General features: G+C 38.6%; 2 protein-coding genes across 2 annotated transcripts in view; one reads left to right on the top strand and one right to left on the bottom strand.

Annotated features, from left to right (window-relative positions):
• Positions 1 to 518: 518 nt before the first annotated feature.
• Positions 519 to 8,274, bottom strand: LOC137981668 (cation channel sperm-associated protein 3-like). Its single transcript, XM_068828741.1, has 9 exons — positions 8,157 to 8,274; positions 7,964 to 8,030; positions 6,597 to 6,897; positions 5,819 to 6,051; positions 4,735 to 4,860; positions 3,631 to 3,696; positions 2,142 to 2,204; positions 1,017 to 1,174; positions 519 to 675 (listed from the first exon to the last, which is right to left on the bottom strand). Exons 1-9 carry the CDS (start codon positions 8,195 to 8,197, stop codon positions 519 to 521), a joined length of 1,212 nt encoding a protein of 403 aa, XP_068684842.1. The 5' UTR covers positions 8,198 to 8,274.
• Positions 8,275 to 10,498: 2,224 nt separating this feature from the next.
• The window catches only part of LOC137982658 (beta-galactosidase-1-like protein 2), a 33,852-nt gene continuing 18,210 nt past the window's right edge, over positions 10,499 to 26,140 (top strand). The window contains exons 1-9 of the mRNA XM_068829789.1: positions 10,499 to 10,789; positions 14,240 to 14,308; positions 16,634 to 16,729; positions 17,971 to 18,079; positions 20,032 to 20,130; positions 21,711 to 21,798; positions 21,997 to 22,061; positions 23,858 to 24,008; positions 24,802 to 24,888. Coding sequence (XP_068685890.1) covers positions 10,536 to 10,789; positions 14,240 to 14,308; positions 16,634 to 16,729; positions 17,971 to 18,079; positions 20,032 to 20,130; positions 21,711 to 21,798; positions 21,997 to 22,061; positions 23,858 to 24,008; positions 24,802 to 24,888 — 1,018 coding nt within the window. The 5' untranslated portion in view covers positions 10,499 to 10,535. The remainder of the gene's footprint in view (positions 10,790 to 14,239; positions 14,309 to 16,633; positions 16,730 to 17,970; positions 18,080 to 20,031; positions 20,131 to 21,710; positions 21,799 to 21,996; positions 22,062 to 23,857; positions 24,009 to 24,801; positions 24,889 to 26,140) is intronic.

Below are 26,140 nucleotides of genomic sequence, written 5' to 3' on the forward strand. Positions count from 1 at the left end.
TGAAACTTAGAAAAAAATTATTGCCGTTGATCGGTGGCCCCAGAAAAGTTTTCCATTGGCAACGAATAGATTCCACTGGAGTGACAAGTTTTCTATTTGTTAGAGAGTTAGAATAAACCTTTATTGTTGTTTTTCGGGGGCCCTCCAAGAACAAGTATAAACTGTTTTTGGAAGTCTCTAACGAGTGGAAAACTTGTCCCTTCAGTGGAATCGATATCTCTTTGTTACCAATGGGTCCCATACTATATTCACCATTAGAATCCCGGTTTACCAATAGAGCTTGAGTACACACGACTGGAGTCTAGTCGAGTGTATTGGACAACCCTCATTGAATCAGTGAAAATACAATAAATTATTAGCCACAAGAGTGGTAAACGAAAGAGCCTCACTCAGACAGCATGTTCATGAACCTTTAACCTTGATAAATGATGTAGAAGAACGTTCACAATGTACTAAACTCATTTCCAACTTGACAGGCCAATAAACAAAAATTATTTGACAGGATTTGCATCCCACTTTTAAGATGACACCTTTTTTGCAACCCCTGTCAGCTTTGCTCGTGTTTTAAACAACTGTTTCAAAGAAGCTGACAATTCTTGTTTTTCCTTTTCACTCAGTTTCATCTCTGCCATGTCTGCCAGAACATTTGCAATTTGAAACTGAATCTGTTGGCATCTGAAATGAAAGTGTTTGAAAATTGGCACATTAACTTACCAGTAATCTATGAAGGGGTTTAAAGTGCTACTATGACGAAAAAATCAATTCTTCTTTTCCTTTGGATATCAAAATTTTGTTAACTAGCCTTTTAAACACTAAGTGTCCCACGTTTTAAGCCTTGATTTCAAAAGGTCTGGAGCATGGGTAAAAAAGAAGAGTGACTCTCCCCAGTCTGAAGAACAACAGTCTGGGTTGAAGGTCCCTGTGCCTGCCACTGTGTAGGTGAAAATATTATTATTGACTTTACGTTTTGGATAGCAAGACGGCCTAACACATTTGCTTTTTGCAACAGCCGTTACCTATGCATGTAAATGTCTAAGTGATCTGAAGTGGTAAGAAAGGCTTCTATCCATGTTAAATTGGCACAAGGATCACTCATAATCACATAGTCATCATTTCTCAGTGTTTGTTGAAAGCTGTGAGTCATCTCCTCAAAGTTGGTATACTGACTGTTTTTCTGTTGGAAACAAAGCATACAGTAGGTACCTAAGTGGCCAATTCATCAATTTTTAACAGGTGCATGTGTAGTAAGCAACATAGCAAAGAAAACATACTGAAGAACTGAAGGTGAACTGACGGAGAAAGAGGTACATATTAGAAGAAAGTGTCAGCTCATATTCATTTAACAACTCGAAGTACGCACTTTCACTTTCTGTCTGTTTGAGTGGTGTGGTGTACTTGTCTCAAGAATGAGAACACGTTTCAACAACACCAACTTAAAATAGTTTATTAACATTAATCCGAAAACATTCAATCTCCTCGTTTTAACACGTGTTCTGCTTTTATGCCTATCCCATAATTAAGAGTACCTTTCATATTAATGACTCCCGTTTCCGGTGCAGTACAATGGGCAGATGACTATATCTGGGTAAGCTGATATGTATTTTGACGATTAATTTGATTGATCATGCGGCTTTTTTGACCAAACTTTAACCGATTCATCCCATTGACGAGTAAAATCAACTTAGAGAGCAAAATTTATTAAGTCTGGACTGAAGGAATTAACAGGAATTTGTTGTTGTCAACATATATTTTTGTTGTCCTACTGGCTTTGATGTTCTTTAATGCCATCAAGAAAAAAAAATCAATTCCCCAAAATGAATAGCTTAGGTTGACGTCTCTGCGTGTACTGCAAGTATCAATATATTTTTTTCTTGTTATACTCACCTTGTCACTTGTGGGTTTATCTCATGTACGCGGAAGGAACTGAACAAAGTGCCCATTGCAGGAACTGAAAATGGTTTTGTTGGTTTCACACACACACAAAAAAAATGCTTTGGTACTGAAAACTGGAGCCCAAAAAAGGTTTTACAACACCTCTGTAACCACAGCAAGTACCAAATTCTTCTTGCTTTATTGTTCTGTCTCTTAATATTGTTTTAGTGGGGGCCTTGAACATCACACCCTTCATGCATTGCACTAACCTGCTTTTCCAACATTTCCCTGAGATCATCATGTTGCCGTTGAAAGAGAAAATCCTTCTTCATCTGCAAGTCATCAAAAATGATTATATGGATTATTGTCCATATTGGAGCAAGTGGAGGTGGCTAGCGATGGATATTTACCGAGCCACCGACACTGAGGTGAATAGTTGTTTTAGTTGTTTTAGTATATACTAAAACAGTGAGATAATATACAGCACAAAAAATTAATTTGGATGTTTTCTTCACTTGTCACGGATGCAAATCGGGACGCCATTTTTTCCCGAGTTGCTCGGAGGTAAATGGCACAGGATATTTGGAGTTTGACGAGCCAATCAGCGCCCGCGTTCAATGCTATCCACTGTTTTAGTATATACTAATAGCATTTATCAGCCAGTATGTGGGATGAAAAACTGGATTACATGCATGTGTCACTTTTGATCGTTCTCAAAGTCAAATGTGGCATATGCTAATAGAATACAATTGAGATAACTAAAGTCATATGTTTGTCAAATGCAGGTCAAACATTAAAGCCATTGACACTTATTGTTGAAGGCTGAGTTAAAAATGTGCCATTTTCACCATTTCTCCTGTAAGGGGCTCCCAATTGACGAGTAAATGTACTATCTGTCGTTAAACAGTAGCCAATTCTAAGGATGTAAAGAGCTATGGGGAACAAAGTTTTTCAGTGAAACTAGCTGTTCTTACCAGGAGGGGTGGGGGTGGGGGACTTTTCCCATGAAGGGGTGGTGATACTTATCGGAAATTAAGCGCCTAAAGGAAACCAATCTTGGCGTGGCTCAGGCATTTTTTGAGTCTTGAAAAAGAGACCATATTTCAAAAATATTAAATTAATTAAACATATATATATATATATATATATTTTTTTTTTTTTGCGTGCAAGCGCAAACAAGACCTTCATGGCTACAGGAAATTTACACCCTCAAGTGAGAAGATGAGCCCTTTTTAAACACGAAACCCCCAGTGTTGTTAACCCCTTCCAATTGATCTTTCTACAGTTATGTGCTTAGTTACCTGGCCTTTAAATGAAAGTGAGGCTGGAGTTGACCTTGTTATGATATAGCCCCGGCCCCCGCTGCTTTTCTTACGTTAATGGTTTTATTCTCATGCTAATTAGTTTAATTTATACATATATTAAGAAAAGCGGGGATGTTCCTATAAAAAAAGGACAAGGTCAACTCTAGCCTCACTTTTATTCATAGGCCAGGTAAATAAACATAGAACTGTAAAATGGTCTATTGACCTGAGGAGTGAATGGGTTAGATAAAGTTATAATCATCATCATTATCATCATTATTATTCTGATACTGATTGTGAAATGTCTTAGCCACAAGTTCCAAATCAAGCAACTGGGTTTCCTGTGAGTATGACTTAATTACCAGTTGCAAATTAATGTGTATGGGTTTTAATTCAAATCTAATCTTAGTACTATGCTAGCAACCAGCTAAAAATAAGTAATATACTTGTATACCTGTAAAACAGCTTCCCTTTCTTGTCTTTGTTGAGTAATAAACTTTTCTGTTGCTTCATGAATGTTCTAAACAAATCAAGACCAAGTTTAACCCCAAAGACACAATGGAGCTATAAATTAATGTGACCTTATAAATAGGTAAATGCTGATCCCCAGAATTTGTAATTTCAAAGACAAAAGGTTTAGACTTAATACAACTCTCTTCAGATAAAGACGATAACCTTAGGTTCCTTCTCACAACTCTTGCTCATCAAATTCTGAGGGACATCATAGAATTAACTGACACATGCACACACTGAAGAGAGTAGACTGAGCAGAAAGTTACTGGCAAGATGACTCCAAGGCTCGTAATATCCAAAACAGGGAATTTGCCTTAAGCACTGGAAATAAGAGTCCCGGATTGTCCTCAAATTGATGAACATATCTAAAGTACAGAATATTATAATGAAAGTCAAATATTTGAGCTGCTGTCACAGAAAGTTAAGTCTTGAAGTGAGATTGGGGAAGTTATGAGAGCTCATTATGTTTAAAGAGAAAAATGAAAGCCTGATTGAAACATTCAGGCCTGCATGGGATTTGAACTCTGGAGACAGATCTGCATCACTGACTACCACAGAAGGCAATTTGATCATGATTGTATTTTATCAGCCTGAGTACAGTCTGTACTATATCGTGTTAGATCAAGATTATTCGTCCTCCGCAAGAGTGACTCGATCTTTATGGGTACACATAGACAGTAGTCAGGCTAACTACACCTGAAAATTTCACTTGTAAAATAATATGATTAACAACATATTCTTCTGACATAAAAGGAACCTACTACTGTCAGCCAGTGACAATAGTAGTGAGAAAATGTCTCATTCTCTCTGGATGACAGATTGGTAGGCTGAACAAAGACACATGCTTAGATCAGCTGGCGAACCACATTGGTGTCCAAAACTAATTCTCTCTTGTAAGAAAAGGAAATAAATCAGTGCTAATTTGGAATTCAAGCTGAACCTGAGCCCAGCTACAAAGGATCCCACCCTCAGCATTTCAACTAACCTCACCAGTTGAATGATTGAATGTGAGAATGTTAATTGTGAAAAGAGACAAGATTCTTACCATTATAATTATACCAATGAACAAGTTTGTAAAGATGAAGTGACCCAGGAAAATAAAGATGATAGTGAACCATTGGCTGTATGGTCTTGTGTTCAAGTCTTTCTGAATCTCTGTCCAGCCATCCACCTCAAAAGGACAAAAATTTCTTTTCATTAGGTGATGCATCATCTTAGAATAGCATGTTCAGATTTATCTCTTAGACTGTGTTTGCCTTTTAGTACCACACTTTTTTAAGATAATGCTCTTTGACAGAGAGAGATTTAGCAGACAATGCGTTTACAGCAAAGACGCTAGTTATTTCCAGAAATGCATGCAGAGTAATTGTAACTGTAGATGCAAGCCCAATTTTGAGATCCAACATGAAGTATCCTTTTAAGTCTATTAATTAAAAGTACTTCCTATACCTATTTGTAACAATAAGGTTAATAGACCATTTTACAGTTGTGTCATTAGTTTCCTGGCCTTTGAATGAAAGTGAGGCTGGAGTTGACTTTGCTTTGATAGAAACCTCACTGCTTTTCTTATGTAAATTCCTGCTAATTAGCATGAGAACAACATCATTAACATAAGAAAAGCAGTGAGGTTTCTGTCAAAGCAAGGTCAACTCCAGATTCACTTTCATTCAAAGACCAGGTAACTGAGCACACAACTGTAAAATGGTCTATTAGGGTAAAGGTTATCATAATACTTTTTCGTCACTGGGTAGATGCAGCAGCTTAGCCTAATACTTGAGGAGCATCATTTGGGGGGCACTTTGTGACATTCATTTATTGCAGTCTGCATTCCGAGACATGAGTAATGTTGAAGTTAGGGAAAAGAGCAAGCAGCTGCATGGGACACTTTGTGATGCTTATTAAAATCTGTGCATGTACAACATATGCTACAAATATGTTACATTTTGCATGTGAAGAACTTGAAGATGTTCATTCCTCAACTTAGACAAAGCTGAATTAGTGTTGGGTTTTGCTTGACAAAATGTTCACTTAAAAAAAGATCCATCAATGGAAACTGTGTTTTCACACTAAAAATACAGAGAAAAGAGTGACTAATGATTTGTATTATTGTCAGCAATGCTGTAACTTACTGTCACAAAGGTAAAAAGAGTCAACATGGCTGTGCTGAGCGTTCCCCAGTTCTTTTTGTCACCAGTTTGCTCATCATAACCAAAAATGTAAAAACCAACAACAGCAAAAAACACCATCAGCATTGTTAGGAGAATCACGACGTTGAGCACAGAATTCCGTATGGTATCAATCAAGGCAATGACAAGAACCTGGAGACCTTCAATGAAGGATATGGTGCGAAGGGTGCGTGCCACTAAAGGAGAGAAGTACATGTATCAGAGTTATAGACTGATCAGCCAGGTCTTTACCCAAGAAAAGATCTTGCCCCAGTTGGATGCCTTGATGTGGATCATAATTCAACATTTTGGGCAAGTATTTTAGTATTTGTTTAAGTAACCATGAATAAGCATAAGTAAGTAAAAGGTGTGTATGAAAACTTTGCGGAACATATACTCTGGAAACGTAACTGACTTACATACTGGATTTAAAATTATCCAGCCTTTAAATTGATGCACAACTTATGCTAAAAACGATGTTTAGGCCTACATAAGGTTAGCCAATTTGAAGGTTTTGGGTTGCTTTAATATTGGTAAAACAATGACCTGTAATTGACGAGTGACCTGTGAAAGGTGACCTGTATTTTAGCCCCACCATGTTTGGTGCCTGTAAGGAGGCATGTATGTATAAAGGGGGTGGGTGTAGTTAGGGTTAACCCAGACCTAATCACCCTCATCCCTCATCCCTGGAATAGACATGCCACTGTAAGGCCTAGTGGATTTTAAACTGTTATTTACAAACCTCTTAAGAGCCTCAAAGGTGTAAGAACTTTATCTCCTACATTAAGCTCGTCCATAATGACTTGAAAATACGAAAGAGCCAATATAGTGAAGTCAAATATGTTATAGCTGCTCTTCCAGTATCCTCTTGGCTCTGCATACAGCTTCATGAGAAACTCCATGGTATAAATTGCAAGGAAAAACTCATCCAATGCTTTGAACACGTTGCCATGTGCTTGCTTATACTCTTCGACTGTTTCAAAGCCAATGACTAAGGCATTCATTACAATCATAACCATGATGAAGCTATTGAATAGCGAGCTCTGCAAAGAGGAAAAAAATTCCATCAAAAAAGGAAACCATTGTGCTGAGTACAGCAACAGAATCTTTCCAGGACTAAACCAGCAGCATGAATTTAACATTATTTTATGATTAAGAACAAGCAACACAATGAAGGAATTAGCTAGCCAGAGAGTATGTTCACTTAGTACAATTGTAGAAGACATTTCCAGCTTTAGGCTCAGTTGCTGGTCTTAATTAAGGATGTTACACAGGGCAAATTAACCAGTTGTGCACACTCTTTTGCCATAAATTGGCCTGGCTGTTTTGCTCTGCTAAATTAATTATGTCACATGAAGCATTAGAAATGCCCAGCTGTCAAACCCTGATGACCTCCTAAGCAAAATATGGCCCTTAGGAATGCTAAATGTTTGCATGTGCAACTGAATATCGAAATCTGTGAACTCATCATTATTTAAGATTCAGTCAGTTTTCTTTCACTAATTTGGGGGAAATAAACTTGGTAACTAAACTGTGATTACAAGTGTTTTATCATTGCACAGTTATCTCCAAGGTTTTCTCTAAAATTCCAAAATTTATCAATTTAAAAGGCCAGTGATAATATTGAAATGACTTTTTTTTAATTTCCCGTATTTGTTAATAAAATTATTATCAATAATGACACTGGCTCAGTGGATTTCAAACATGGACAATAAATCATCTTATCCACCAATCAAAAAAATCTTTTTTAGCCTTAACCAGCCCTGACCAGCAAAATGTACACGTAAATTTATAACATAAACAAACAACCGCATAATTTGGAATGAGAAAGTTCATCTGTCCTTTGTAGTATTTTCACATTCGCCAAAAGTATGTTTGCTACAATAATTTTGAAAAACATAATGATTGAGAACTTGAGAATAAAGTATGACAGCAACTGAATTTCCAGATTTGAGCTTATGAGGGCTTATTTCTAAAGGGATAAAAGTTTTTCTCAGAGAACATGCTGTATAGCTTGTACCGTTTCAGTCTTAAATGTATATATGCCAAATGTTGAAGATATTAAAGCAAACAAAACCGTACTTACATACACCCTAAAGATGAACATACCGTTGTTATTTTCTGTATGTATCTTCGGAATTTATCATCCATTCGACGCTTTGAACCTTTCCGTTTTCTAGGGAAAAATGAAACATGTAAATCCTCAAATAAAAGTGTTGAATTTTAATACGGTAAACGTAAAAAGCCTTATTGTCCAATTGCATATAGACCGGAAAATATTTTCTAACCTGTCAAAACCTACCGTAGTATCTCAAGAGTGGCTTGATTAAGATTTGGAAACATTGCTTGGATGGATGCACCCAAATAAAGGATTTCAAGCAAAATTTCACCCTTGGTTTTCGTTGAAGAGACTGGCTTGCGTGTTTGCTGATTTCTCACTGGACACTGGGAACAAGTCTTATCGGAGCCAATCGGAGACTGGAGAAGAGAATGAGACCACAGGTATACCAATGCTCGTTAAAAAAAATCTGTCTTTGGAATCATCTTTCATTTCTTGTACTCTCCAGTGGTGTTCCTTCAACGGCATCTTATATAACCGTAGCTCGCCTAAATAAACAGGATAAGCAAGACTTCGCAATTTTGGTTGAGAGTTTAGGATTATCAAGACTCACTTGTCTCCGTTGCCATGAAACTTACTATGTTAGTCAGTTTCACGGCGTGGAACTTAGGTTTATATACAGCGAGCGACTTTCACTATCTCCATCAAGGGTGCTAGCCACATGTGAGTTACGTTGCTCATTATGTACTGTCTTCGACATTTAATTAAGGGGCAGGGGGGGGGGGGGGAGGTTTGCACTTATATAACTACAGAAAGAATGATGCTTGCTAAGGAAACTTTTTAGTCAAATAGCCCTAAAAACGGCTTGCATAGATGGTTCTATGAAGTGTCTTTTTCAATGGAAATTTGACGTTAGGCTGCATATGACAGTGTTCATTTACATTGTAAGTAGTGTCTTTCAAGTAGAATACCCTAGAACTCCGAGGGTCGCACCATTGCCTTGGTCCGGAGTACGCGTTCCCCACTTTTTTTTCCACCTGCTGGGTTTTTTTAGGGGTATTTAAGTCCGGCTCTGGTGCATTGCTTTTCTTTTTATTTTATAATTGATGTATTAATACTTTTGGCCAACGCGCCCATATATGACCTAGCTTGAGTGGCCGGTTGAGTAGTCGAGGCAAAATGACCTCTTTTAATAGCTTGTACGTTTTGTTTTCCCATTTCAATCTACGTGTTGTTCTCAGGGGAATTTTCCTTTTGTGTTTTCATAAGTTATACGCACATAAGCACGCGCAAAAGACGACATTTGAAAGAAACTGTTCTCTAGAGTAACATCACGTGGTCTGAAATAGAAAAGAAAACGTACAAGCTAAGGATGACAATTAAGCCGCATCACCGCTGCATATTTAAGCAAGTGAGTAAATGACGTCACTTTCTCCTCGATCCAGCTCTCTGTGGGCTTACCTGTCAGAACCAGTCCAAGTAATGGCGGGCAGTTAAATGAAAATTATTGCCATCAAAATAAAATGTTTTTTCTCTTGAAATGATCGGATAAAATTTCGTATTTCGAGTACTCAGCACGACAACTTTCGAAATGGGAAGAAAAACGGGAAGTGGTTTTTGATCGTAGTAGCACTTTAACTTCCGCTAACGGAAGTATGGGCTAAAAGTAAACGGAAGATCCTTGCCAAATATTCCTGAAAAAACATGCCATTCAGAGGGTGAAAAATAACGGTTTCCGTTTCCGCTTTAGTAACTTATTTTTAAAGGAAACTTTGATTTCCACTTACGGAAATTTAGGTAACCGTTGTGTGGTATTGGCTAGACATAAACAGACACCTGTGTAATTTGCAAGTTCCGTATAATATTTGTTATGTACTAGAAGTGTAAAATCTAATATTGTACTTGAAGATATTTTAGTCTTGTAGCAAAGGTTAGTATTGCAGATGAAGTATGAATATCAGATTGTAAGTAATGGTACAACTGTAATAAAAAAAAGTAATCATTAAAAGTTAAACATAAAGCTCTTTGTTAACCGACTGTCTGCCAAGAGATTGTTCGGAAGAAAGAAAATGTTGTCCGTTTCGCACTTATGTCCAGAAATTGAAGTCAGATGCAAGCCCAATTTTGATATCCAATACAAAGTGTCCCATAGCAACCTTGGAAGTATGTTTGCGGTCCTCTGCATAACGACAACGTGAAATCACCAAATTTGAGGTTTTGACGACAAAATGTAAGCATGGAACAGAGAATCTTTCGTTCTCTGTTTTCACTCCGATACCGCTCGTATCAATTTATTTTTTAGGATACTTCGCCCATATTGTAGCAAGTGAAGGAGACTGAATAATCGCGAAAAACTTATGATAGAGCCAAGTTATATTTTGAGGTGACGCTTTCGTCGACCGTCGCCGTCGTGGATCTTGAAGCCCCTATTATTACGACGGCTAGCTATGGCCCGAGACACTGCCTAGAGATTAGAATTAGTTTAGAATTTTTGCTCAATCATCATGACGTCGAGAGTCGCATCAGGAAGAAATCAAGTGTGTAATATGATGGAATAATTCCAAACACGGAAGAAACAGATTGTTGTTTTCAGCCGTTCGATCGGTTTGACGGACTTCGAAAATGAAGTTCAGCCGCACGAAGTCAGTCGTTTTGGCACTTTTCACTCCATTTATCGGGCTTCACTTCATTTACAAGTTCATCGAACCCATGCGAGAGCGAGTAAGCTCACTACGACCAGAGGGAGAACAGTTTTTTCTTGATGGTAAACAATTTCGAATACTAAGTGGCTCGATTCATTACTTTAGAGTTGTTCCAGAATATTGGGAAGATCGCCTCCTTAAACTCAAAGCTATGGGCCTGAACACCGTCCAAACGTGAGTTTACTTAGCATTGTAATAATTGACAAGTTGCATACATTATGAAGATGTATGTTGTTGAATAAACCTACGGCTAATGAGCCTCTTAAGTATTACAAACAGCAGGCATAAATTATTCCTCGATGGAATCCGTGATCCTGTAAGTGAAAGTATTCCATACTCCAGATCAGCTTCATCGAGGCATGAAACTCCTGGGTTCAAGTCATTCCATCCCGTATAATTTACATATAGCAACACGTCGGAAACTGCAGTTAAAAAAGTACATTCTATTTATAATTAAGATGACATTGGTAAACGGGCTTATTTTTCGAAGGAATGATAGAGTTTCAACATGCATACAAAAAAAAAAAATAATAATAATACATAAAAGGGGAAACTTTGCTCTTCCCTGGCTTCCACTTCAACGGTAATTACCAATGCGTGCTTTTCTAGCTGTTAACCTGCGTAAGAAACAGTTGCTTACAAGATTGCATCCATTCATTCGTAACTTCGTCCTTGGATTTATCGTGTGACGGAGATAAGAGACAAGTGTCATACAGACTAAGGGGCTGTTTGCATGGAGGTAGGAAGATCCTAGCACTAGGAAGATCCTAGAAGGCGGATCATCCTAGCGCCATATGTTTTCTGTATTCAGTTTTCAGAGGTCGTACTTGGCCCTAGTGTTAGGATCTTCCTAGCTCACAGCTAGGAAGATCCTAGCACCATGTAAACTTCCTTCGCTTGGAAGTTCCTGGTACTAGGGACAAAAAACACAAACATGGCGGCGAAGGACCCAAATTACATGTTTCTTTTTCTGGCCCGCCATCTAGCTTTCATTCTCCGTTTCCACCTAGACGGAAATTTCTCCATGTAAACCAAACGAAAAGTTGTTTCGCCTTCTAGGATCTTTCTAGTGCTAGGATCTTCTACCTCCGTGTAAACAGCCCCTAATTAGCATCGTATTTAGGGTTTAGGAATCCGGAATAAGAAATCCGGAATCCGGTATAACAACTTGAACCAAAGTCACTTGGCTTGCACTAATTTGCGAAACGAAACTAAACGGAATTAGGCTTAAACAAACCGTTTACTACCGCTAGCATTAGGTTAGGTTCGTTTAGGCCTAATTAGGCGTAAGGTTAGCTCTAATGAATTTTTAGGATTCTTCATGTGTTTCGTTTCGTTTCAATTCGCAAATTAGTGTAAGCCTTTGGTTAAAGTTCTCATATCGGATTCCGGATTTCTTATTCCGGATTCAGGATTTTAGGAAACCCTCGTATTTACCGATCGAAAGCGGCAAACATTGACCTGAAATTTGCGTTTTGCAACGGGTGAGACTAATTTGAGGAACTGCAGATCACGGAACCGCGGAACCTTGAGAGATGACTGTTTTTATTGAAACCCCATGATAAAAACGATGAGATTTACATTAATATTTGTTAAATATCGACTTTACCTACCGATTATCGCGTCCAGGAGTCATTCTAGCTTTGATCTGCAAGTTAGGCAATTTATTGATGGATTACATGACAAGTCGCAGTAACAGTGACAATCTGCTCCCATTCCCGGTGATTTTTCGTTGTTGTTGTTGTTGTTGTTACGAAGGCATTCCGACGAAAGACTTGCCTTATTTATATGAATGGAAGAAGGAATGTACCGTTGCTTCGGCTACATGTTTTACCCTCTGTAAATAAATGTAGCATACAGGGAAAATATCTGTTTACAAATATTGCTTTTGTTATTCAAATATCCCAACCAAAGGAACAAAAGACCTTTTTTTCGAGAGCCAATGAGGCTCCGGTTGGCACATTAATGACAATAGGTGACGTCAACGAAATCTCCCCTATCAGGGGTGTAGCGTTAGATTTTGAAGGTGTACGCACACGAAGAATGTTTCGAGCGCTGAAGAAGCTCCAAAGTAGGGAGGTCTGGGGGCATGCTCGCCCAGAAAAATTTGAAGTTAGAGTCTCGGAATGCCATTCCCGACTATTTTCGAAGGACATTCAATAAAATAAATGCGAAGAAAAATGCAGTCACGGTAGTTAGTTGTTTATTTTACACATCTGCCGAGTTTTCTCTGTAACAAGTTGCAACACAAACAGGAGATTTACAGTACAAGCAAAGGGCAAGACGTCGCAAACTCTGCTCTGTTATAACATCATCATCATCATCATCATCATCATCATCATAACATATCCTTAAAAAATAACCGGGAACTGGGGAACTGATTCCGTAGCTTGAACTGACGTGGCAACGCGCGAAACAGATACAACGAATTAACCATCACCATGGATACCGATAGCCGCAGCGCACGCGCACGTGGAACACTGTTGACTGGGATGGCCGAACGAATGCAACACTGTTGCTCACACCTTAGAACAAAAGAAACGTTGGATGAGGTTGAAGACGATGTTTGATGGAAATCAAACTTCGTTCAACAACTTCCAACATCATACAACATGGTGGCCAACCCGCGAGTGCAACATGTTCGATTCAACAATGTTGGATGATGCTACACTAACATATTCAGTGGACCCGTTTGGCCACGCCTTAACGAAAAGAAACGTAATAGTGAACGAAAGCAAAAAAAAAATTCTACCCTTCGAAGCCCCCACTGATAATCGCCCATTACCCTTCGTAGTAAAGACGTGTTATAGACTGATAATCACGTGGGTTTCGAGGACTTCGAAGTGTATTCGTTTTCAGACTAAAATACGACGTTTACTAATAGGCAGCGATAACGTCATTTTGGAATTCAATTTTGATTTGATTTGGATTCTTTGGAACTAAGTCAGCTTGTTCTAAGCTAAAGCAGTAGGAAAACATGATCATATGCCCCTTCCATAAGGTCATGTGTTCAAAATCCTTCCCCAGAGATAAAGTTTAACGACTGTCAATGTTACACGTATTGCAATTTAATTAAAGATCTCACTCAAATCAAAGCGTCGTGAATAACATCAACAAGAGAGATGAACTTTGAAAAACTGTTAAGCTGTATAGTTTCCTAAAACACCAATTGCAATTCATTATAATCTTCTTTAATTTTGCCCATCCCTGCCTCAGTCTTCTTGTATCTCCTTTTGATATATGGCCTGCGTGCTTCGCGTTTGGGTCATAAATCAACGGAACGCAGTTAGTAAGAGATGTAGAATTTAGACAGAAGTGTTTGTTCTTGTATCTCTTCTCGCATTACCGGAAGAGCGTCGCTCGCCAGCGTTATCACCTTGGGAGCGATTCCTCTTGTATCCAGGGTACAAAACCTTTTGTCCATCCATGACTGTATAAGCCTTATTGAATTGCAGTTAGTAAGAGGTGTAGAATTTAGACAGAAGCAGTTGTTCCTTTATCTCTTCCCGGAGTACCGGGAGAGTGTCGCTTTCCAGGGTTATCACCTTGGGAACGATTTCTCCTGTATCCAGGGTACAAAAACTTGTGTCCATCCATGACTATATAAGCCTTATTGAATTGTAGGTATGTCGCTTGGAACTTACATGAAGAAATAAAAGGAGAATTCAATTTTGAAGGCATCTTAGACCTGGCGTAAGTATATGTATTTTCACAAGAATGTATCTGAGAGGCGTTAATGTCATTTCCGTTATCTCCAAAGGTATCACTGCTATTGAAAACAAAAAAAAAAAAAAAAAGAAACGATCTTATCGTAGACCCATTTAGGTTTTCAGTAGTTACTCTAACAGGACACTGTGCGGTATCGTTGTTTTTAACAAGACTAGCAGCTAAATGAAAAAAAGTAATTGTAATTGGACTGAGTGGAGTCCAATTCGTAATAATAATAGATCTGAGTGGATTAAAATTCAGAGAGAAATCGGGTGAGTAATTTCACAATCGGCTTCGCGCTGCGCGCGCGGCCGATTTGAAATCACGCGCACAATAACCCATAGATTGTACGACACGAAATCTTAATACTAATTAATCGTATATATAACAAAATGTGAGGATAAAAAGTCTTTGAATACCTTTTTGTAGGAAAAATTAAAAAATATATTGAATGTATTTTGCAAACAGTAGGAAAAAAGGAAGGAAGACCCTATTGATCCAAGTGCATGTGATTGACGCGTGAATGGCGTAGGTGACCAATTATCCAATTTGGATTTGTTCACATTGGATACCTGTAATTGGACACCCAACCGGCGCGCATAGAACCAATTAGATTTGAGAATTTTGCAGCAGTTACGATTATTGATCGAATTGGACTCCACTCAGTCGTATTACCATTACTTTTTTGATTTAGAGCGGTTTTCAATTGAGTGTCGAAAGTAATTAGCGAATTGCTTTGGTTTTGCATCTACTTCACTCAGTGATTGGTTCAAAGTTCTTGCGTCATTTTTGCAACCAATCAGAAGTGAAACCAAAACCAATTGTGGCTCGCGCGTGCATATTTTCCCGCGCTTTGTGTCGGCTACGTGTAATTACTTCGAGTTTTGATTGGTTTACTGGATTGTCTCTGTCCTTTTTGATTGGCCAAAGTAATTACTTTGGTTTTAGTTTTACGACAGTCGATTGAAACTCGCTCTAGCTGCTAGTTTTTAATTGGACACCTACGCAATCACATGCACTTGGATGATCTTTCCAATTAATGATGAAAATTACAATTTTCGAGAAAAGAAGAAGAGCCAAATTATCATAGCATTCAAACTTTGACAAAGGAAGAGTAAAATGTTTAATGTCGCTTTGAAAGAAGGGAAGAAAGAAAAAAAAACCCAATTGAGGAGTCTTTAGACTGTTTCTATGGTGATTGAAACTAAGGTTGTGATTGGCTTATTGAACGATCCGATAACAACTTGGCAAGTGAATTAGTTGAAAATAGGTTTTCTAAACCAATCACAATCGAGGAAATTGTAATTTTTATGATTAATGTATGTATTTGAAGTGCGGGTTACAGACGGATCCTTTTGAAGACACCTGAATTTTTCATGCGTCAAAAGAGACAGTTGCTCAAATTGTCCAAACAAGTGCGAAGACTACTTCACTCTTTCGTTTATCATAGTACACTCAACAAAATTACTCAATTTTGATTGGTCAAGAGCAGTACAATTAATCCAAATTGTACTTCGTAGGAGTACCTATTCGACGGGTATGCGGCAAATTTGAACGTCAACAAAAAAGTGGCCGACAGTCGCTTCGTAACTATACAGTCAATCAAATACGTTGTTCAACAAGAGGTTCGACCTTAGGTCTGTTGGTCATCGGTTTATGAAGTCTTCATAATCTTTAGCATTTCGATCATCTGCAAGCGGGTTAGCCAGTTTCAAGTCTTCTCGGATAAGGACTGTAAACCTTAGGCTTCCTCTTACAACCCTTAAAGATCCCACACATTGAAAGAGTAGTACACAGAATTCCGGGTGTGCTGGTCTTGTCTGATTGACACTGAATCGAGGGCCACAAGTTCATTAGCCTGTGTCTATTTTGTGCTACCCAAATAAAATAAAGACTTCCCAAGTTGTCGTCAATGTTAGGCGATGCTCGAAAATTGGAAGACAAATTGAAATGGAGAACAGGGAGGGACTGCCTGTTAACGTTTATCGAAAAAAGTTATAATAGCGGTGGTTAAAAAAAAAAACGATTTTAGCTCGGAGCCGAAGTAATTTTGAAAGTGAACCTCCAGCGAAGGGGTTATTAAGCTTAGATGGAATAATAATTTTCCGGGGAATTTTTGGCTAGTACGTGCATTGACTTTAACTTAAAATCCAATATGGTCATGATAATACTGAAGGAGGATTCAACAGGAAAATGGCTTAATTGAATTGAATAATTAATTAAATAGATTCCCAACCATTAGTTTGAAAGCATATTGGCTCATGTGAGCTCCTGGTTACGTACATAATTATTCTACTTTTTCTTTTATAGTCGTTTTATCAAGCTGGCCCATTCAGTTGGTTTATATGTCATTGTGCGCCCTGGACCATTCATTTGTGGCGAGTGGGAGTTTGGAGGATTTCCAAGGTAAGTTTGAAAATTGATCAAAACCTACTTGACGTTCAAATTTATCCAGGAAAAGTAGACACAAAGAAAGTTGGGCACCATGCTCTTCCCCTCTAACCATCTAGTTTTGGTTTCGTTCGGGGGTGATCTTTGCGAGTGACCTAACAAATGGGGAGACATGAAAGCAATTCTGAATGATATTTACAATGTTACCTTCTTTGCTGGATAGAAATTAAGGCCACCTCTCGCTAAGAAAAAACATCGTAAGGGAAAGGGGTAGTTCTCCTTCGCTTATAAACCTAAAATGTTTTCCCACACGCAAGAAATTGTACTTGATAAATTAAAATTAATAGTATTCGGCTGTATTTAAAGTTTCAGGCTTGTTCAACCGAATATAACTGTGTTGAATTCCAAAGCACCCAAATTTGATCTATTTCGAAAAGGGTTTTCTTGCAAACACATCTTTCTTTAACCGCTGGTTACATTAAGGTAAAGGTTAATATATCTTTGAGGAACCCCGGCCGCTGGGGCGAGTCAAAATTCAAATGAGTAGCGAATGCTCAGCGATACTACAGACCGAAAACTCTTTTTTGCACTAAATTGTTAGCAAATTAGTTGTAAACAACCGAGAACGTAGGACAGATTTGTGCATGCCAAGCGCGGAACAACGTCAGCACCTAAACTAGTCAAACTGGTTCTCTGTTGTACAATAACCAAGTGTGCAATAACTAACTGTACAATATCACAGAATATTTGAACTCGTTTCGTACGTTTTCTGTACAATGACTAATACCATTGGATAATAAGGGTCCTTATTTAACGCGGTAACCCGTGACAGTGAACTAGAGTTTCTGATAAAATTGTGGACCTCGGTGCTCACCTTTTACTCCCCTTCCTCCGTCAATGCTCCGTTTTACGGCTATTCAAAGCTACACCTACACGGATCAGAGGAAAGTCAAAATAGACCCATATCACTCAATGTCCAAAAAAAAGATTTTGCCCGTCGAACCTCTCATTCAATCTGAGGCTGGACGGGCAAAGACAATGCAAAGACAAAGCCTTTATTCCCCAAGGACTCCAAAATGGCCGCCGAGTGATAAAGGTGAATAGACGTCAATCGAATGAGACAGAAATCGAACTAGCGACCTCCAGCTCAAAAGGAAGCGCACTAACCGACTGAGCTACGCATGTCCCTTAATATAAACCTATCCCTTTTTGAAGTCTAAGTAACCAAAAATATTCAATCTGTTTTATTCTTGTAGTTGGCTGCTGCATGACCCAAAGATGGAGTTACGTTCAACATATCCTCCCTATCTCTCGGCTGTTGACAGATGGTTCAAGAAACTTATCAAAGTTTTAGTCCCTCTTCAGGTAAACTGTGCTTGGATAACTGTGCGTTTTTCTGAATTACCAAAGAAATGCTTTTGACCGATATATTGTGGAAAATAACAGTTGAATACCGTCAGTAAAACCGTTATAACTTAGGACAGCTGTGTTAAATCTGAAAAAGCTTGTTTGACCTGAGCTATCACGCCACGTTTTTGAGGCGCGGACGACACTTAACTGGAGGTGAGAGCCATTTCACATGGGAGGAAAGTAGTGTCTCCCATTTTAAAGGCCGGGATACACAAGGTGATAAGTCGCTGTGACACGTCGCAGAGACAAGTCACCGCAACAATTCGCCTTGTGTGACACGGTTAATTTTGACGCTGCGATCAGTTACACGAATTCAAACCAGTTTGAATTCGTGCGACTGCTGCCGAAAGCAGCGTTGTGGAACCGTGTGTGCACTTCTGGCAGCAAGTAGCGGCGGCAAAATATAAGTGAACCAATGAGAGAGCGTCATATAGTCCGCCATATTGAATTAGAAAACTAGTTCACATTCTCCCTCATACCAGATCGTTGCCTGTGCGACGAACAGGCGTCGTGTTGCAGCGACTTGTTTTTCAAGTAGTACACACGGAGCGACTTGTCGCTTAGTGTGTCTCGGCCTTTAAACTAACCATCTCTAATTGAAAATGGATACTTAGCAACATAAACATGGTTGTGTGAAGACTAGTTATGGGACGGTGCCTACTAATTCAAAAGTATTTTTGCCCCGGTTTATGATTATACAGCAAATGTAGATCTTAACAGGTGTTATTGAAATCCAAAGAGAAAATTGGGGTAACCACGCATTTTTCAAAGACAAATGATGAATAACATTTATAAAAAGCTTTGAAATACAAAGCAATGTATAGCGTTCTTTGTCAAATTGAAGCTTAATTATCTCTCAAAAATAAATGGTTCCCCCCAATTTTCTTTTTGGATACCAAGAGTACTTACTAAGATCTACTTTCTCCGGATAGTTTCAAACCGAGAAAAGATACCACTGTATTGGTAAGCATCACCGATAGGAAACCAGAGTATCTCGAGATGCGCAGCACGTATGCGCAATAACAATAGTAGGCACCGTCCTCAACAGAGAAAACAGCTCACTTCCAGTTCCAGTCCCTGATATTTTCGTTTGTGACAGATGCCAATTCATCTGCTATATTCTTGCCGAGAAAGCTTCAAAGGAACCGGAAGTGAACATTTTACATTCCAGAACAGCAGTCTCTCCCAAACTAATCGTCTGTAAGAGCGAAAAGATACTTTAAAATATAACTGTGGTTGTGTCAACACCAGTTATAAAGGAAAACAGTTCACTTCCGGTTGCCGTTCGTAATTCAAAAACGTCGTGTGCTTAAAATTCCTATTGGCACGCCTTTTGTGCCAAACAACACTAGCCTATGTCATGTTTTGTCACTTGTACCATTCCGTGTCATGATTTAAAGTGAACTTTTCCCAAAGTAGTTATTTATATAAGCCTACATATTTTACATGCTCTCATCTTTTGACTCATCATCAAAAATAATCAAAATGATGCCCATAAATAAAAGGAATTCAGCTTGAAAGAGAGTTTAAAAGGACAAAGACAAAGGAAAGTGGATATATCCATATTTTTCACTTTCATTCCAAAGTGTTTCTTTTGTTTTTGTCCTCTCTGCCTCGCTATCAAGCTGAACTTTAATATCTCGTATGTGGCCAATTAGATGTACACTTTTCAACGTTTTCTCGGCTTTTAACAACCAAGGAGAACCCAGGAACGAGGCCGGATTCCCAATTTTGATATCCAATATAAAGTGTCATTTTAGTCTGGGCCGCATCCACTGCATGTTTCCAACGATAAGATAACTTCTAATTAGTTATGATTAAAGAAAAAAAAGTTTGGCAATTAAATATCTTAAATTTTTGAGCCCAGTCCTTGGTTGGCTAACAATTTCTTTTTGTGTTGTGTACAGTTTTCCAACGGTGGACCAATCATAGCTTTCCAAGTTGAAAATGAGTATGCAAGCTATTCAGAACACTTGAGTTCTGAATATATGGTTCATCTCAGAGATGTAAGAATACATGAAATGAATGTATATGTGACGTGCGACTTATATAAAAAAGAGAGAAGTAATCCACGCAGTTATCTGAACGATTTAAACAGTTGTCTCTCTAACTCTTCATTCATCGAGCCCTTCAAGGAACAAATCAGCTCAACAAATTGACGTGCTCCCAACTGTGTGCCTTAAGCTCATTTGGTAGAGCATTGCACCCGCGCGCATCGGTGAGGTCATGGGTTCGAATCCCGTTGGAGTCACCTGAAGTTTTCACATGTCCATAAGAGACTGCTTAAATTGCTTGCTTAAATTGTCCAGATAAGTTCGAGGATCACTTCCCACTTTCTTTCATGTCTTTCATGTATATGATCCATTTTATTTCTCATTTCATCACGTCAAAATACACTTCTTCAGAAACCACTACAAACTGAAAAGAGCTACCTATTTCAGAAGTGTCTGGCGTAAGCTCATTAATTTAACTTTCTTTAAAAATTGATTTGCACCAGTTCGTACTTGTTCCACACGCAGTAAGATTAACATAGGGGAAGAACGGAGAAGGGCAAAAATATAGATAAACTATAATTATATGCCCTTTGAGGTAACCGTAATTATTTTAAGATAAAGAGAAAGGTAACTAACTACAAGAGAAGAAACGAAGACGCGAATGTATATATATACCTATTATAAAGACAGTTAAAAGAGTTTATCTGTGCGAAATAGTTTTGGAAGAGTACTCTTTTAAGCAATTGTCTAGTTGCCACATGACGGTACGGTAAACTTTGGATAAAGGAATATCATTCTAGTAATAACGTCCAATAATTTTTGGGCAGAGGTTTTGTATGTGTTTATTCTGCAAGGACGAGTAGATATATGGTGTACGGGTGTACTTCGAGCGGAGTAACAACCGTTGCTCAGACACAAAGCGGAGAATGCTGTTCAATGGCTAAAGTGATTACGTTTGGATAAAGGAATATTATTCTAGTAATAACGTCCAATAATTGTTGGGAACAATTTTTGTATGCTTATTCTACAAGGACGTGGATTTAGATGCTGTTTGGGTGTACTTCGAATTCAAGTTTGCTCAGGCACAAAAGGGACAGTCTGATGTTTGATGGCTTTGTTTGCAACTGAAACAGCTGCATGTCCTTTTAGATCAAATAGTTGTACTGCGCACTTGTCTTGGGACCCTTAGAAGACAACAAACAATATAAATTATTTTCGAGTATTTTCGAATTCAAAATCAACGCTAAATTTCAAGATAGAAATACAGAAACTATTCTGCTGAGCATATTCAAAAATAGTGTTGTTAGACAAGAAACATTACCTTTCTCCGGCTAAAACTATAGTTAAAGAGTAGAGCTTACAAATTGAACAAGGTTTTTGTATACATCTCAGTTTAATTAGATACTTAGAACATAGAATAGCTGCTCGCAAAATGTAGTTTTCGCCAATACTGGGAGGGTAGGCCAGCGGGGTTTTAAGACCTGCGCTTAAACTCACACTCCAGTAGACATCTCTGCTGAGTCTACAAGCTCTGGCGTATCAGAGCTGGACCATCTTTCACAGTGATCACTGTAAGTTCTGTTGGTTTTTAGGTTATGAGCAATGAAGGTCTTTCAGAACTGATGTTTACTTCTGATAATCTATGGGAAATGGAGCGGAAGAAATATGAGCTACCCGGAGGTACTGAACAATGATTGAGTATAATCTGCCAAGGACCCACCCCTTCCCCAGTATGCCGTCTTATCTTCTAAGCTGATGAAGCCTTAAGTATTAGCAAAAACGTCTTAAAGCAGCATCTTAAAATACAGTCAGCGCCAAACTATTACTAAAGAACTTTTTCATTTCTCTGTTCCGTTTTTTTTTTCTTGCTATTTTCAGTTATGAGGACTATGAATTTGCAAAAAGACGAAGAAGATTCTATCAAAAGGCTAAAAAAGCTGCAGGTAATTCAGCAGAATTTGAAGTCACCCTAACCTCAAATGATTGTCTTTGTTGAGATAAATCTCTACACCTATGGCCAACTTATTTTTCCATGTTCACTTCGAAATCTTCCTTTTAACGCGTCTTGAAACTTTACAAAGGCAGAAGTCGTTTGTCCAACGGGCGAGCTATTTAGAGATTGAGATCGGTCCAAGAGCGAATTAGATAAGACTGTTGATCGATCACTTTGCGGCCTTGCCTCAGCACGGTTACAAATGGATTTATTTTTAGATTCATTTAGCGCGCGAAACAAACAAAGGGCCACCACGCTCCTACTCATGGGCTCCTGGTTGTCGTTAAAACCTCGACTTTGGTGATTTCACGTTGTTTTGCAGAACACCGCAAAATTATGCGATAGAAAGGATGCTGCACGTTCAGCACCAATATTTCTTCTGTTTTTAACCAATGACATTCTTGTTTTGGGGCATTCTTGTTGAAGAGCGTGTCGTAGGTCCTAAGTTCCTCTTGAACTGCGTGGGTCTACACTTGAGTGACGTAACAAATGGCCGCACAATGCCAAATCGTATTCAAGCACTCGTCTAAAAGTTAAAGAGCTTGATCCTTGAAATTGTGCCGTTACATAGATCTAGCATTGGAGTTGTAGCTAGGCTCCTGGGGTATTGTCTCCTTTTCACACTTAAATAAAGTTCATTATTATTATTATTAATAATATACATAAATTATGCAATCTGATTGGCTGAGAGAAGTGCCGTTTTTCGGTAACACAGTGCAGAAGAGAGGTAACTGAATGTAAAAAAAGGTAAGAAAGCAAGCATTCTGATTGGTGAATGAACAAAGAAGTTCACAGATAGCCAATCGAATGCGAGCCCTGGATGGCGCAAGTTGAACTTACAAAATGGCGCACAGATTTGGCGAGAACGCGAGAGTAGTAATGTTTTCATTAAAGGTTTGAAGGAAACTGCACAACAAAGACTACAAAGGAAGACATAGAAAACTGGATAATGAAAGTTTTGAACCGTTCGCCCACAACAAAATTGTCGGTAGGATTTTTAAGCCATAGTTCTAAGAAAGACGAACAAGACTGGCGAGACTACGAGCCGGCTGACAGTCTTCGTGTAATGGTGAGGCTCAAAACACTTTTTATGTATATTATTAATAAGTAATCACATTATTTTTCTCATGCAATTTGGAATAAATAAGCCTTGTAAATTTTTTCAAAGACTTCAAATTGCACTCACCCTACGGGCTCGTGCAATTTTGGCCGTCTTTGAAAAAATTTACTCGTGCTTATTTATTCCAAATTGCACTTGAAATCATGTGATTACCTAAACTTATTATATGACTAGCTCCGTGTGCGGGCAAAATGAACCAAACCCCGCGCTGTGATTGGCTACCCGAGCGGGCAAGATGGAGCTATACTGTCCTCTCGGTATTTTTCGCGTGGTCCCGCACGGATCAAAGATCAGTTTTTGGTGTTTTATGCCATAAGATAAATCCCTTATTGACCAAGCTTGTTTGGTCAAGATTTCTGGATATTGGCCTCGTTCTTTTTTTGCGTGTTTATGGACCTTGACGAGCATATAAACACACAAAAAAGAACTTGGCCAATATCCAGTCATCTTGACCTCAATCTTGGTCAATATTTATAACCCATATTATATAAATTGTACTTTTGCGAAATTAAAAAAAAATACCGTTGACGGAGAATAATTAGAGTCAGTTCAAAGACGACTTTCACGTTGTTTTTAGAAATGAAAATAAAGATGATATGTAGTATTTATTTGTTTTGTTCCCTCAGCCCGATAGGCCGTTAATGGTGGCAGAGTTTTGGCCAGGATGGTTTGATAATTGGGGTGATGGGCATTATCATATGGACCAAGAAACGACTGTCACCAGAGTCTCAAACATTCTCAAGGCCGGAGCATCGGTTAATCTCTACATGTTTCACGGTATTCACCAACAATTAGAATCCGAGTTAACCTCCAACTAAAAGTTAGATTCGATAAGAATACACTTACTTCCAGCTTTATATTAGCGGCTAACCTTGAACCACTAGGAACATATCTAACCATGGAATGTGATCTTAACTGAGGCAGGATTTTTTCAGTTTTTATCTAGTTAAGGCCACATCATCAGTCTTGCAAGTGATTATCTAGTTTTAATTTTTTGGTGACGAATCGTGCAATCTGATTGATTCTTGGCACAGTTCACTGATTTTCCCTGCCCACGGGCACGATAAACCGCCGAGAACCAATGAGATTGCAGGACTCGTTATCTTTACTATACCGGCCGACCCCTAGCCGGCAATTAGCCGATTTTTTTAGCAGTTAATTACTCTATTACAAAATAATATTCTTTATATTAGTGTAAGCCATCCTCCAGGCAAATTGATTATTACTGATTTATGCATAAGAAGTAACAAAACGGAAAACTCATATTACTGAAAGGTCGATTTAATTTCTAGCTTTCAATAGACAGGTTTGAAAATTATAGATGGTCTCATCTCAAACGTTCTTGACAATGTGCTTTTCTTATATTTATCAGAAAATTTTCACTACATTAGATCAGATTTTATCGATCTATGGTAACTAAGTTGAGAAACTTTTCTTCCTCTCTGTCGATAGCGATATACCCATACCATGATATGTCCTGTGAGAATTTAAAATACCCACCCAACCAATGCACAACATATCAATCAGAATTCTTCTGTCAACAATTTGCTTCTTAATTTTGTTTTCAAAGGAGGGACCAACTTTGGTTTCATGAATGGCGCTATTATTATTCGTTGGATACGCCCGTTTTCCTATCAGCCTGCAGTTACATCTTACGGTAAAGGACTGTTCAAATCGATTTTGTCAATCGTCTTGACTGTTGAGCTAATGTGGGCCTTTAAGCACGTGACATTTGTGAGCGAAGGTCAGCAACCGGAAGTGAGCTGTTTTCCATCATAATGTGTCTTCTCACAATCACATTTGTATTCCTCAAAACCCGGGGGGCAAACGGTTTCAACACTTGCTTCAACTTCCGTTCGATTTTGTTGAACAGCCTTCCCCCCCCACGCCCCCCTTGTTTCAACCGTGTTGAAACATGTTGAAACGAAGTTGAATCAATGTTGAATGAGTTTAAAAGCATCTAAACTTTGCTTCAACAACCATTCAACATTTTGTTTGTTTTCGCAAATGTTGAATGAGGTTAAAGACGTTTGCCCTCTCTTTCATCATTGTTGGTTATGCGCGTGCGCACTTATCGCTCCTCAATGACACATGCATGTCGGTATACATGCAATTCTGCATCCATGGTAACAACAGCGACTGCAGTATCGGTTCTCTGTTAGAGACGATTAGTTTCAAAATCTGTCAGAGAGTACTATCCTGGCAGGCGATACGTTCACCCTTCCGACTTCCGTGGCACGAAAACGTCGCATTCTTAAACCCCCTATTGTTCCTTTTAAAGGAAAACTTGTTTATCATTCACAAGGGTAAGCACAATTGTCAAGGAAACTTCTCATGGATTTACTTACTGGTGTAAAGAGGGCTCTAGCGTCACGTTTACGGCAAATGGCCAAAAACTATTACCATGCATAGAGAGAATGCGCCATTTCCACAGTCCCAGTCGAGGCAGTATGGTTTTATTGGTTTTATTGTCAGCTAAACTCAGTTTAATGGACTGTCTCCGTCGAGTGTCTCTTAGCTCAGCGGTAGAAATCGGAAGGTCGTGGGTTCGAATACTGCTATTGAGCACTGGGATTTCCACCGAGTATTTCCGAGTCACGATCGAGAAAAATACATCTCAATTAAGAAAACTTATTTGATGTTGGCTCATTCTGTGCCTGTTAACTACATTTAAGAAATAGAAAACATGTACCGTGTTTCTATCGAGTTATAGAAACACGAGTGAAAGTTTGGGAGAACGAGAAATGCTGTGGGAACACGAGCCACAGCTGTTTCGAAACACGGAGTACATGTTTTCTATTTCTTTTAGAAAACAACGCGACTAGAAAAAGGAAAACAACTCGTTAACTCTAATTATCAAAATGTAAATTCTCTTTGCTCGCGCCATCACTACGTCATCAGCTCGTGCT

Source organism: Montipora foliosa, chromosome 13 (assembly GCF_036669935.1).
Source record: "Montipora foliosa isolate CH-2021 chromosome 13, ASM3666993v2, whole genome shotgun sequence".
Lineage (NCBI taxonomy): Eukaryota > Metazoa > Cnidaria > Anthozoa > Scleractinia > Acroporidae > Montipora > Montipora foliosa.

What these genes read in the sequence shown, in the direction of transcription:
- LOC137981668 (XM_068828741.1), bottom strand. Translation starts at nt 8,197, where the DNA reads ATGTTTCCAAATCTTAATCAAGCCACTCTTGAGATACTACG. An exon ending in ACATACAGAAAATAACAACG is followed by an intron (nt 6,898 to 7,963) that starts GTATGTTCATCT and finishes TCCTCTTTGCAG; the next exon opens with AGCTCGCTATTCAATAGCTT. An exon ending in GGGAAATGTTGGAAAAGCAG is followed by an intron (nt 1,175 to 2,141) that starts GTTAGTGCAATG and finishes TGTTTCCAACAG; the next exon opens with AAAAACAGTCAGTATACCAA.